The 11,772-nt window shown below is 38.5% G+C and overlaps 1 protein-coding gene across 4 annotated transcripts in view; it reads left to right on the forward strand.

Annotated features, from left to right (window-relative positions):
* Positions 1 to 9,107, forward strand: part of radil (Ras association and DIL domains) — a 32,160-nt gene extending 23,053 nt beyond the window's left edge. For 3 of the 4 annotated variants that reach the window (XM_067442161.1, XM_067442160.1, XM_067442163.1), the window contains 6 exons: positions 875 to 1,025; positions 1,116 to 1,306; positions 6,047 to 6,464; positions 7,561 to 7,700; positions 8,132 to 8,271; positions 8,408 to 9,107. In XM_067442161.1, the coding sequence (XP_067298262.1) occupies positions 875 to 1,025; positions 1,116 to 1,306; positions 6,047 to 6,464; positions 7,561 to 7,700; positions 8,132 to 8,271; positions 8,408 to 8,507 (1,140 nt within the window). In that variant the 3' untranslated portion in view covers positions 8,508 to 9,107. The remainder of the gene's footprint in view (positions 1 to 874; positions 1,026 to 1,115; positions 1,307 to 6,046; positions 6,465 to 7,560; positions 7,701 to 8,131; positions 8,272 to 8,407) is intronic. The other variant, XM_067442162.1, reaches the window with a different exon arrangement.
* The last annotated feature ends 2,665 nt before the right edge of the window (positions 9,108 to 11,772 follow it).

Below are 11,772 nucleotides of genomic sequence, written 5' to 3' on the forward strand. Positions count from 1 at the left end.
TTGACCTAACCATGTTTTGTTTTACATGCCCTTCTATCATCTGACTTTATCAAGATGAATTTGTTCTGACAGTTTAACTTTGAATTCTTGTCAAATTTTATTATAATTTTCTAAACTCGGTTAATGTGAGAAAATGTTGAAGGTGTCTGAACAAATTTTGGTTTGACTGTATGATCAAAAACATGTTATGTCTAATATAAAAATGGGCATTTGTCATATTTAGAGTATCATGTTTTGATTTGATCTGGTTATATAAGAAAAGAGATATAAATAAAAACACTTTAATAAATAATAATAAATTAAAGGTTCAGTGTGTAGTATTTATGAGGATTATTGACATAAATGCAATATAATATACATAACTATGCTTTCAGTGGTGTATAAAGACATAATGAACCGCTATGTTTTTATTACCTTATAAATGAGCCATTTCTATCTCCATACACCGCGGGTCTCCTTTCAGTGAAATCCACATCTTACGCCACCATGTTTCTACAGTAGCCCTAAACGGACAAACTGCTCTACAGAGCGCTAGTCAATCTCTGCTCTTTCGGACGACAGCATTTTTGTCCTGTGTCGGCCACCGTAGCTTCTCTTTATGCTTCGAAAGTGAGGGGTGAGCAGTGGGTGACTGCTATTCACAACCTCACTTTTAGATGCTGCTAAAATTCACACTGCACCTTTAATATTATTTTTTATCATATCTTGCAGTGCAGCTATCATTTTTCTAGCAGGTAGCTTGACTGTAGTTCAACTATTTTAAATAATTTGAAGCTTATAGCCTGACCAGCTACAGTTTCAAAGTAGCCACGCGATACTAACACCAATTCCCATGCGGAGGACATTAAATGCTCTTGTGTGTTTTTGACTGTAGATGAGTTGGAAATCTTTGTGTGTCGACCACCCATCCCTGAAGCCTGTTCAGCTACACAGAATCCTCACACAGTACCAGCTCATGGCTGAGCTCGGTCCTCTACCAATCTGGCAACCCAGCAGTGAAGAGGAGGCCTATATCTACAGAACAGGTTGGTATACGAAATGGGACTGCTTTCGATTTTATTTCCAGAGACTTTGTGTATGCTAGTGTACATTGTGAATTTGCGTCTTTTCAATAGTTGATCTACTGGAGAGTTTTGAAAACCACCCTCCTATTGTGCTCCCGAGTGCCGGATTTAAAGTGGACCTGGAGAGTGATTGTGTGGAGGACAGTATATACCGCCAGCTGCTTTATGTTCGTCACTTCCTGTGGGGTCTTCGCACCAAGACCCACCCTACTAATGGCTGCGCAGACCGGCAGGAAGCCCAGGTGAAATATATTTAAATATACAATTTATTCCTAATGGCAAATTTGTATCTATATAATTTTTTTAATTTTTGTAACCATATAATCTTTAATGTCACTTTCAACTGTGTATATATTATGAACAAGTCCGATCCATGGAGGCCCCACCTCACAACTTACAGGCCTGCTAAAGGATCTTCTGCTTACAATCCATGTCTCGATGGGTCAGGGCTGTTTTGGCAGCAAAAGGGGGCCCAAAACAATATTCCGAATGATGTTATGCCTGATTGCTGTGTATATATACAGCTTCAGTAAATTCTTAAATTCATTCTTAAAAATGTGAACTAGCTTAATGACTGTAGCTTACAACACTAAGATTTAAATTCTAGACATGAGATTCATTCTTAATCTGATTACAAGATTAGCTGTGTAATTACGAGCTGCTGGCTAAATGACGGGTCGTGTGAGTCAGTCTACACAAAAAACACTACAAATTTTCTGGTGTTGCGACAATGTTTAAGGATTATCCAAGGCTTATTTCATTGTTTATTTATTTTTGCCTTCAGTTGAATTGCCGTATTAAATAATTCCATCAATTGAAATCACCAGTGCACCCCCCCTTACAAAGAGTTAAAATTCCTCCAGTGTATTTTTGTTTCCAGCAGAGGGCAGTTAATCCTATTCATTTATATGGAGTGGCTATATTTTTATACAAAGCCAACCTAGTGCCAGTTTTTACCACTTGAGATACAGGACTATAGAAATAGAATGGTTCAATAATTCTTATTCTGTAATTAAAATATTAAGTACGGATTCCCTAAAGGGACATGGTGGTTGGAAAAAATGGAAGAGGAAAAAAAGTAAATTCTCTTGCATTCTCTTGCAAATGTTTTGCATTCCACCGATAAACGTTGCAATCGCTCGCAAGAGGTTTTGAGCTCTTTGTGAGGGAATGAAAATTGTATCTGGGAACACAAAACATTTGCGAGAGAATGCAAAAGCATTGACACATTTTTTTCCTTCACCATGTCCCTTTTGGGGCTCCGTAAGGAAGTCACTTTCTCCAAAGAACTGTTCAGGTACTGGGCTGTTCAGGTAACTGTTAATATTGTGATATATTATTATAATTTAAAATATTTGGTTTTCAATTTATTATACTTTAAATTTTCAATAATTTCTGTGATGGAAAAGCTGAATTTTCAGGATCGTTCCTCCAGTCTTCAGTGTCACATGATCCTTCAAAAATCATTCTAATATTCTGATTAATTATGAGTGTTGGAAACAGTTCTGCTGCCTAATATATTTGATGAATAAAAGCTTCAAAAGAACTGCATTTATTCAAAATAAAAACATTTTCAAATAATATAAATCTCCTTTACTATAATTTTTTTTTATCAATTTAACTTTGATGAATAAAATTGATTTAAAAAAATAATAATAAATGACTGACCCCAAATTACTGACCAGTAGTGTATATTGTTTTTACAAAATAGTTCTATTTTTAATACGTTTGCTATTTTACTTAAAACAAACAAAGGGCAACTTTTTTTTTACTTTTTATTCATCAAAGTATTATAAACAAGTATCACAGGTTATGAAAAAATATTAAGCAGCAGAACTGTTTCCAACGTTGAAAATTAATCGGTCACGGCGGAATGAGAATGAAGACAGATGCAGATCTAATAGCGAATGCAAAAGGTCTCTATTACTGATACTGGTAAGACAGTAAATGACAGCAAAAGCTCAGTCTCAGTAAATGACAGCAAAAGCTCAGTCTCTGGTGGTTCGTGGCAGGTAGATGTAGGAAGCTCTAGGAGACGGTGCAGCAACATGACAGAGGGACACAATGGGCACAGACCAGACAACGGGAAATCCAGGACGGAAGAATCCACACAGACACAGGAAAGACGACTGCACATGTAGAACACTCATGGACAACTGCAACGATCGACAAACACAGACTGCAAGTGAGGCAATTAAATAGGCAGGTGAGATGAGGTGCAGCTGGTGAATGATTGAAGTGATCAGTGACCACGCCTCCAACACAACCAAACGCACATATACAAAATGTGCCGGTGGATCCTTGACAGAATCATCATATTAGAATGCTTTCTGAAGGTGACAATGAAGACTGGATAAATGGTACTGAAAATTCAGCTTTGCGTCACAGAAATAAATGATCATGTAAAGTATAATAAATTGAAAACCAATTATTTTAAATTGTAATAATATATCACAATATTAAAACATTTATCTTTGTTTTTGATCAAATAGATGCAGGCTTGATGAGCAGAAGAAACTTCTTTCAGAAACATTACAAATAGTAGTGTCCAAACTTTTGGCCTGTACTATATATATATCGTCAATCAGCCTGTGGCACTGCTGAGGTGTTATGGAGGCCCAGGATGCTTCGATAGCGGCCTTAAGCTCATCCAGAGTGTTGGGTCTTGCGTCTCTCAACTTTCTCTTCACAATATCCCACAGATTCTCTATGGGGTTCAGGTCAGGAGAGTTGGCAGGCCAATTGAGCACAGTAATACCATGGTCAGTAAACCATTTACCAGTGGTTTTGGCACTGTGAGCAGGTGCCAGGTCGTGCTGAAAAACCAAATCTTCATCTCCATAAAGCTTTTCAGCAGATGGAAGCATGAAGTGCTCCAAAATCTCCTGATAGCTAGCTGCATTGACCCTGCCCTTGATAAAACACAGTGGACCAACACCAGCAGCTGACATGGCACCCCAGACCATCACTGACTGTGGGTACTTGACACTGGACTTCACGCATTTTGGAATTTCATTCTCCCCAGTCTTCCTCCAGACTCTGGCACCTTGATTTCCGAATGACATGCAAAATTTGAGCAACAGTCCAGCTGCTTCTCTGTAGCCCAAAGTGTCTTGACCTGGGGAATGCGGCACCTGTAGCCCATTTCCTGCACACGCCTGTGCACGGTGGCTCTGGATGTTTCTACTCCAGACTCAGTCCACTGCTTCCGCAGGTCCCCCAAGGTCTGGAATCGGTCCTTCTCCACAATCTTCCTCAGGGTCCGGTCACCTCTTCTCGTTGTGTAGCGTTTTTTGCCACACTTTTTCCTTCCCACAGACTTCCCACTGAGGTGCCTTGATACAGCACTCTGGGAACAGCCTATTCGTTCAGAAATTTCTTTCTGTGTCTTACCCTCTCGCTTGAGGGTGTCAATGATGGTCTTCTGGACAGCAGTCAGGTCGGCAGTCTTACCCATGATTGCGGTTTTGAGTAATGAACCAGGCTGGGAGTTTTTTAAAGCCTCAGGAATCTTTTGCAGGTGTTTAGAGTTAATTAGTTGATTCAGATGATTAGGTTAATAGCTCGTTTAGAGAACCTTTTCATGATATGCTAATTTTTTGAGATAGGAATTTTGGGTTTTCATGAGCTGTATGCCAAAATCATCAGTATTAAAACAATAAAAGACCTGAAATATTTCAGTTGGTGTGCAATGAATCTAAAATATATGAAAGTTTAATTTGTATCATTACATTATGGAAAATAATGAACAACTTTTATCACAATATGCTAACTTTTTGAGAAGGACCTGTATATATATAAAAGTCAAAAACTAGCATGTACATATTTAAAAGTCAGCATGAAACAGAAGTTACGATAGTCTTTTCTTCTAGAAAAAATGTAGGGTGGCACTTGATTTCTATGGGAAATTGATTGGATGGTTGTGGTTTGCTATTGGTTGATTTCATGTGAGTGATGGTCATCGGAGAAGAGAAGCGGCACATGAGAAGAGAAGCGGCGCATGAGATTAAAAACGGCACATGAATTAGTGACTGATTAATGAACAAGTGACTGATTTTAGCCGGTTCATTGTTTTTTGGGTGCGGGACGCTGTAGATTCTTAAGAGGATTTGATTGGACAGAAAATCTGATGAGAAGCTGAAGTGCAGTGATGTCATGAAAATCATTTATCCATATTGGCGGAAGTGAGTTTTAAATGCTTATATCTACTAAATGCTAATTTCGTCACTGTTTTGGAGCACACTAACTTATAGATAACAGTAAGACTAACATATTCATACTAAAAGCCAAAGAACTTCAATTTTGATTTCATGGGGACTTAAACCACTTCAGCACTGCAGCATACTTCGAATGATTATAACTTATGCAAATTTGGACGTAAATGTGGGGCGCTGAGCTGAAGTGGTTATGAGAAATAATTTTTAGACAGACAGGCATCTTAGGTTTTGGAACAGAACTTGTATATGAAACCCGTATTATTACTATAAAACAGCCAAACAAGCCTAACTAATGACATTTTTGGTGATCAAATTCTATCCAATGTAGCTACTATTTTTGGATTGTTGTGGTTTGCTATTGGTTGATTTCATATGAGTGATAGTCATCAGAGAAAAGAAGAGTTTTGTGATTAAAGGGATAGTTCACCCAAAAATGAAAATTTGATGTTTATCTGCTGACCCCCATTGCATCCAAGATGTAGGTGTGTTTGTTTCTTCAGTAGAACACAAATGAAGATTTTAACTCCAACCTTTGCTCGTATAATGCATGTCAATGGGGTCTAATTTTAGGTGAACTATCCCTTTAAAGATTAAAATGGTAAATTATTTATCATAAACACTGCAATATTCCATAAAATAAGAATCAATTTTGATTTCATGGTGACTTTAGAGGAATAACTTGACCTTGAGATGACATTGTTTTTCTGTTTACTCTTTACTTTTTATATATTGTTATTAATAAATGAGGATAATTCTGTTCTCCAGCGTGAGCCTCCTCAGCCTCACTCCAATTCCCATCCAGCACCTCCTATGCGTGGGGAGGGAGAGGGGGAGGTGCGGGGCTCCTCCGCGGGTCTCGGAGGGAGAGGAGAGGGAGCGGGAGCTGAGGAACGACCACGAGACAAGCCACCACACAGCATTCACCACAGAAACGGGACCAGCGTCCGTTACGCCAGCCAAACCCAAGCGACAGACTCTTCCTGTATACTGACTCCACCTAACACGCCCCTCTATCCGGAGCACACGTATATACACTCCAACACGCAGCCCAATCCAGTCCACTACCCTGAGCATGCTTCACAAGAGCACACACATACACACTCTCACACAAAGTCCAATGGTTGCATGCGTTCTACTCCAGAGCACAAGAAAATCAATGGCTTCATCAGCAATGGCATTGAAGGCAAGTCAAAAACGCCTTTTGGGTCGTGGATGTGTGTGTTCTTTCTGCTAGATTTTGTCTTTTGGGTCATTCCTGTTATGCAGTTCTTTCCTCTTCTATTCAACTGAATGGAATGTCTTAAAATGAGACAAACATATCACAAAACACCAGAGAATTCATCAAATCTATTACTAATACAAACTTTTTTTATTTATTCATTATTATTTATTATAAACAGGCTAATGCATTTTAATATTTCTAAGAAAATGTTTGTTTTGTTTGTATATATATATATATATATATATATATATATATATATATATATATATATATATATATATATATATACATCATAGTAAACAAATATGATATAAAATATTTTTATATTTTATAAACAGTCTAATGCATGTTGTGCTGTTTTCTTAGCAGAAATATAAAACAATATCTAAGTGTTGTTTGAATCAATATTAAATGACATTTTATATATATATATATATATATATATATATATATATATATATATATATATATATAAATAAATCTCACTCTTTGCGATCAGTGTAAACAAATATGATATATATCCAATTGTCTCATGAGGACATAATGTACTATGTAGTAGGAATGAGCCTGTTAGTGTCTGCACATTAGTTTTGGTTATTTGACAACGGACATGTAATCATGTCTGATTTGCGTACATCACTTTTATTTCACTTGAATGAGTTCATGTGTGATACATGTGTTTATTTCATATAAACATATGCACAGAGCTCTGTGTGTATAGTTTCATGTCAGTATTGCGTGCGTTTTGTCCTTGCATTATTTAATAACTTTGTTTGCATGTGCAGCAGATGCATTTGCCCTTTGTGAACATTGATTTTGTTTATTGGCCCGTCTTCAGAGTCTGTGTGTAGATGTGGTGTGTGTGTGTGTGTGTGTGTGTGTGTGTGTGTGTGTGTGTGTGTGTGTGTGTGTGTGTGTGTGTGTGTGTGTGTGTGTGTGTGTGTGTGTGTGTGTGTGTGTGTGTGTGTGTGTGTGTGTGTGTGTGTGTGTGTGTGTGTGTGTGTGTCAAATGAGCACTGAGTCTTGTGTGTGTTTGTTTGTCCCTGCCCCTCTCCAGGCCCTTTGAGTGGTTGTGGTTTTCCTTTCCCTGTCCCTGTCTCTCATCTGGGCCCAAACTCTGATGATATCTGTTCCGTCTTTGTAGTGGACCTGGATAAAGGACCGTACGGCCTGGGAATGGGACTTATCGATGGACTTGTGAGTCTGTGCGGTATTACTTTGACTTTTAACTCTGGTGATCAATGTTCTATGGCCATAACCATAACACTATACATTTGTTTCAAAACCTAGACAGTGTGTTGCAACAAGTGCCAGCTAAAATGTAAAATAGCTATGACTTCTATTCCTTTTAACACAAATTATCATTACAGGAGCAGATTTTAGATCTGGTTCCTTTTACAGGGAGAATTTTTAAGAGAATAGTTTTTTAGACAGACAGACAACTTAGGTTTTGGAACAGAACTTTTATATTCAACCTCTATTATTACTATAAAACTGCCAAATGATCTTAACTAAAATACATTTTTGGTGATCAAATTCTATCCAATGTAGTTGCTATTTGTGGACAGATGTTTGATTATGTTTTTGATACGTTAGCTGTTTTCTCACTTTCTGTACTGTATATACAGCACACCCCTCTGAACTCTCCTGGAATCTACATCAGGACACTGATTCCAGATGGACCGGCGGCTGCAGACGGGCGACTTTGCATTGGTGACAGAATCCTGGCAGTGAATGGGACCAGTCTCATAGGAGCAGACTATCAGAGGTTAGGGCTATATATAGGCTACACCATCAGCAATCAAATATACCATGGCATTTTCACCAGTCATGATTCTTTGCCATGAAAATATGTTTCTTTTAACCCTGAAATTTGAATCCCGACCTATGTCTGTCTCTGACAGTGCTGTGGATTTGATTCGTCTGGGGGGAGGACGGCTCCGGTTTCTTGTCGCCAAATCAGATCTTGAAGTATCAGAGAAGATCAGTGCCTCTTCCTGCTGAGAGAGAGGCTGCAAGTGTGACCCTCTACCTAAACGAAATATGAGGAGGACAGTGAGTCCTCCTTTCTGAGACTGAAGACTGGAGAACAAGCACACTGTAGGACCTCTCAATGACTACAGCTCTCTATCTTAGCCCTGTACAATACTGCACTCGTTCTCATTCAAACATGAGTTTGACACCTCTCTCTGTATTTACCTTTTAGCCAATCTGGTTGTGTCAAGGAATATTGAAGAGAAAGGCATTTGTGTGCATAATCTGGCTAAAACTGTACAAAGAATATAATATTCACATAATGGCAGACGTGATTTTTTTTTTTAAAGATGGTTAATTTGCTCAAGAAAACAATAATAATAATTTAAAAAAAAACAAAAAAACATTCAATGGCCTCACTAAAAGGCACAATTGAGTCTTTTTACAAATATATTATCCTTCATGGTTGATACAAAGATTTGAGACATAAATTTCACATTTTTGGGATTGATAAAATCTCTACGGGTACAAAGATTCTCTTTTTCAAATTGATAAAGACTAATTTAGCTCAAATACTTGATGGTTTCCTTGTTGAACATACAGGTCCTTCTCAAAAAATTAGCATATGTGATAAAAGTTCATTATTTTCCATAATGTAATGATAAAAATTAAACTTTCATATATTTTAGATTCATTGCACACCAACTGAAATATTTCAGGTCTTTTATTGTTTTAATACTGATGATTTTGGCATACAGCTCATGAAAACCCAAAATGTCTATCTAAAAAAATTTGCATATTTCATCCGACCAATAAAAGAAAAGTGTTTTTAATACAAAAAAAAGTCAACCTTCAAATAATTATGTTCAGTTATGCACTCAATACTTGGTCGGGAATCCTTTTGCAGAAATGACTGCTCCAATGCGGCGTGGCATGGAGGCGATCAGCCTGTGGCACTGGTGAGGTGTTATGGAGGCCCAGGATGCTTCGATAGCGGCCTTAAGCTCATCAAGAGTGTTGGGTCTTGCGTCTCTCAACTTTCTCTTCACAATATCCCACAGATTCTCTATGGGGTTCAGGTCAGGAGAGTTGGCAGGCCAATTGATCACAGTAATACCATGGTCAATAAACCATTTACCAGTGGTTTTGGCACTGTGAGCAGGCGCCAGGTCGTGCTGAAAAGCCAAATCTTCATCTCCATAAAGCATTTCAGCAGATGGAAGCATGAAGTGCTCCAAACTCTCCTGATAGCTAGCTGCATTGACCCTGCCCTTGATAAAACACAGTGGACCAACACCAGCAGCTGACATGGCACCCCAGACCATCACTGACTGTGGGTACTTGACACTGGACTTCAGGCATTTAGGCATTTCATTCTCCCCAGTCTTCCTCCAGACTCTGGCACCTTGATTTCCGAATGACATGCAAAATTTGCTTTCATCCGAAAAACGTACTTTGGACCACTGAGCAACAGTCCAGTGCTGCTTCTCTGTAGCCCAAAGTGGCTTGACCTGGGGAATGCGGCACCTGTAGCCCTTTTCCTGCACACGCCTATGCACGGTGGCTCTGGATGCTGGGAACAGCCTATTCGTTCAGAAATTTCTTTCTGTGTCTTACCCTCTCGCTTGAGGGTGTCAATGATGGCCTTCTGGACAGCAGTCAGGTCGGCAGTCTTACCCATGATTGCGGTTTTGAGTAATGAACCAGGCTGGGAGTTTTTAAAAGCCTCAGGAATCTTTTGCAGCTGTTTAGAGTTAATTAGTTGATTCAGATGATTAGGTTAATAGCTCGTTTAGAGAAACTTTTCACGATATGTTTTTTTTTTTTTTGAGAAAGGAATTTTGGATTTTCATGAGCTGTATGCAAAAATCATCAGTATTAGAACAATAAAAGACCTGAAATATTTCAGTTGGTGTGCAATGAATCTAAAATATATGAAAGTTTAATTTTTATCATTACATTATGGAAAATAATGAACTTTTATCATAAATGCTATTTTATGATTTTTTTTTTAAAGGACCAGTATATAGGAAATTAAAGGAACTTTTTTTAAAGGACCAGTATATAGACCCCATCACAATATGAGGAAAATAAGTATTTGATCATCCTGCTATTTTGCAAGTTCTCCCATTTGGAAATCATGGAGGGGTTTGAAATTGTCATCTTAGGTGTATGTCCACTGTGAGAGAAATAATCTAAAACAATTTTTAAAAATCCAGAAATCATAATATATTATTTTTTAACTATTTATTTATTTATTTAATAATAATAATAATAATAATAATAGATTTTATTTATAATACATTTTTCATGCCAAAGAATCTCAAAGTGCAACACAGGGAAAAAATAATAAAATAATTAAAATAATAAATAACAACAAAAAATGAATAGCAAGAAAAAATATAGACTAATACAAACAAACAACCAACACAGACAACTGAACAGAAACAGAGCTGATGGTGAACAGAAAACAGAGCTGAAGGTGGAAGTCTCTGTAAGCTCCGCAGTACACTGGGGTCCACTCCATGTATTAAATTTCTCCCAGCGCAAGAGGCTCTGTTGCCACATATTCCCAATTCGGCAGTGTCCTGATGATGTCGTCGAGGCATGACAGCTGAAGACCAGATGATTGGGACTGCCGCAGCACCATGCAGGAGGCGGACAAAGCTCTCCGGACATTTCTGTGGACACACCGGGGTCAGCACAGAAGTCCAAGCTGCTCCACGGCCGCAATGCAGACGGAACAGTGGCGCAGCCGAGACTCAGCAGCAGAGAAGCGGAACATGCCAACATCACGCCGGACACTGATGACGCTAGCCCAGTGCAAACTTCAGCCACTGCAGCTCAAGCCCGAGGGAGATCACCAGTGCGCAGCCGACACCCAGAAGAGAGAGCAGCTGCAGCGAGCAACATCAAATGTCCTTCAAACCTGAACCAACTGCAACAATTCAAATAAAAACATCAGAGAAGCGGTGGAAAACGTCGAACGGCGAACAACATCCTCTCAGTGGCTGCCAGCAATCAGCAACAGTCCCAATTGTAGCTCTGACTGTTAAACTATTCATAAACATAAAAAAAAAAAATTGAATCTAATAGTACAGTTAACATAATTTGTGGGTGGAGAAGCTGCGAACAGACGCCAGCATCCTCACCCCCACGTTGCCTGAAAATTTGTATTTGTATGATACAGCTGCAAATAAGTATTTGAACACCTGTCTACCAGCTAGAATTCTGACCCTCAAAGACCTGTTAGACTGCCTGTGTCCACCTCCACTCCATTTATTATCCTAAATTT

The sequence above is a fragment of the Pseudorasbora parva genome, chromosome 4 (genome assembly GCF_024679245.1).
Source record: "Pseudorasbora parva isolate DD20220531a chromosome 4, ASM2467924v1, whole genome shotgun sequence".
Taxonomy (NCBI): Eukaryota; Metazoa; Chordata; class Actinopteri; order Cypriniformes; family Gobionidae; genus Pseudorasbora; species Pseudorasbora parva.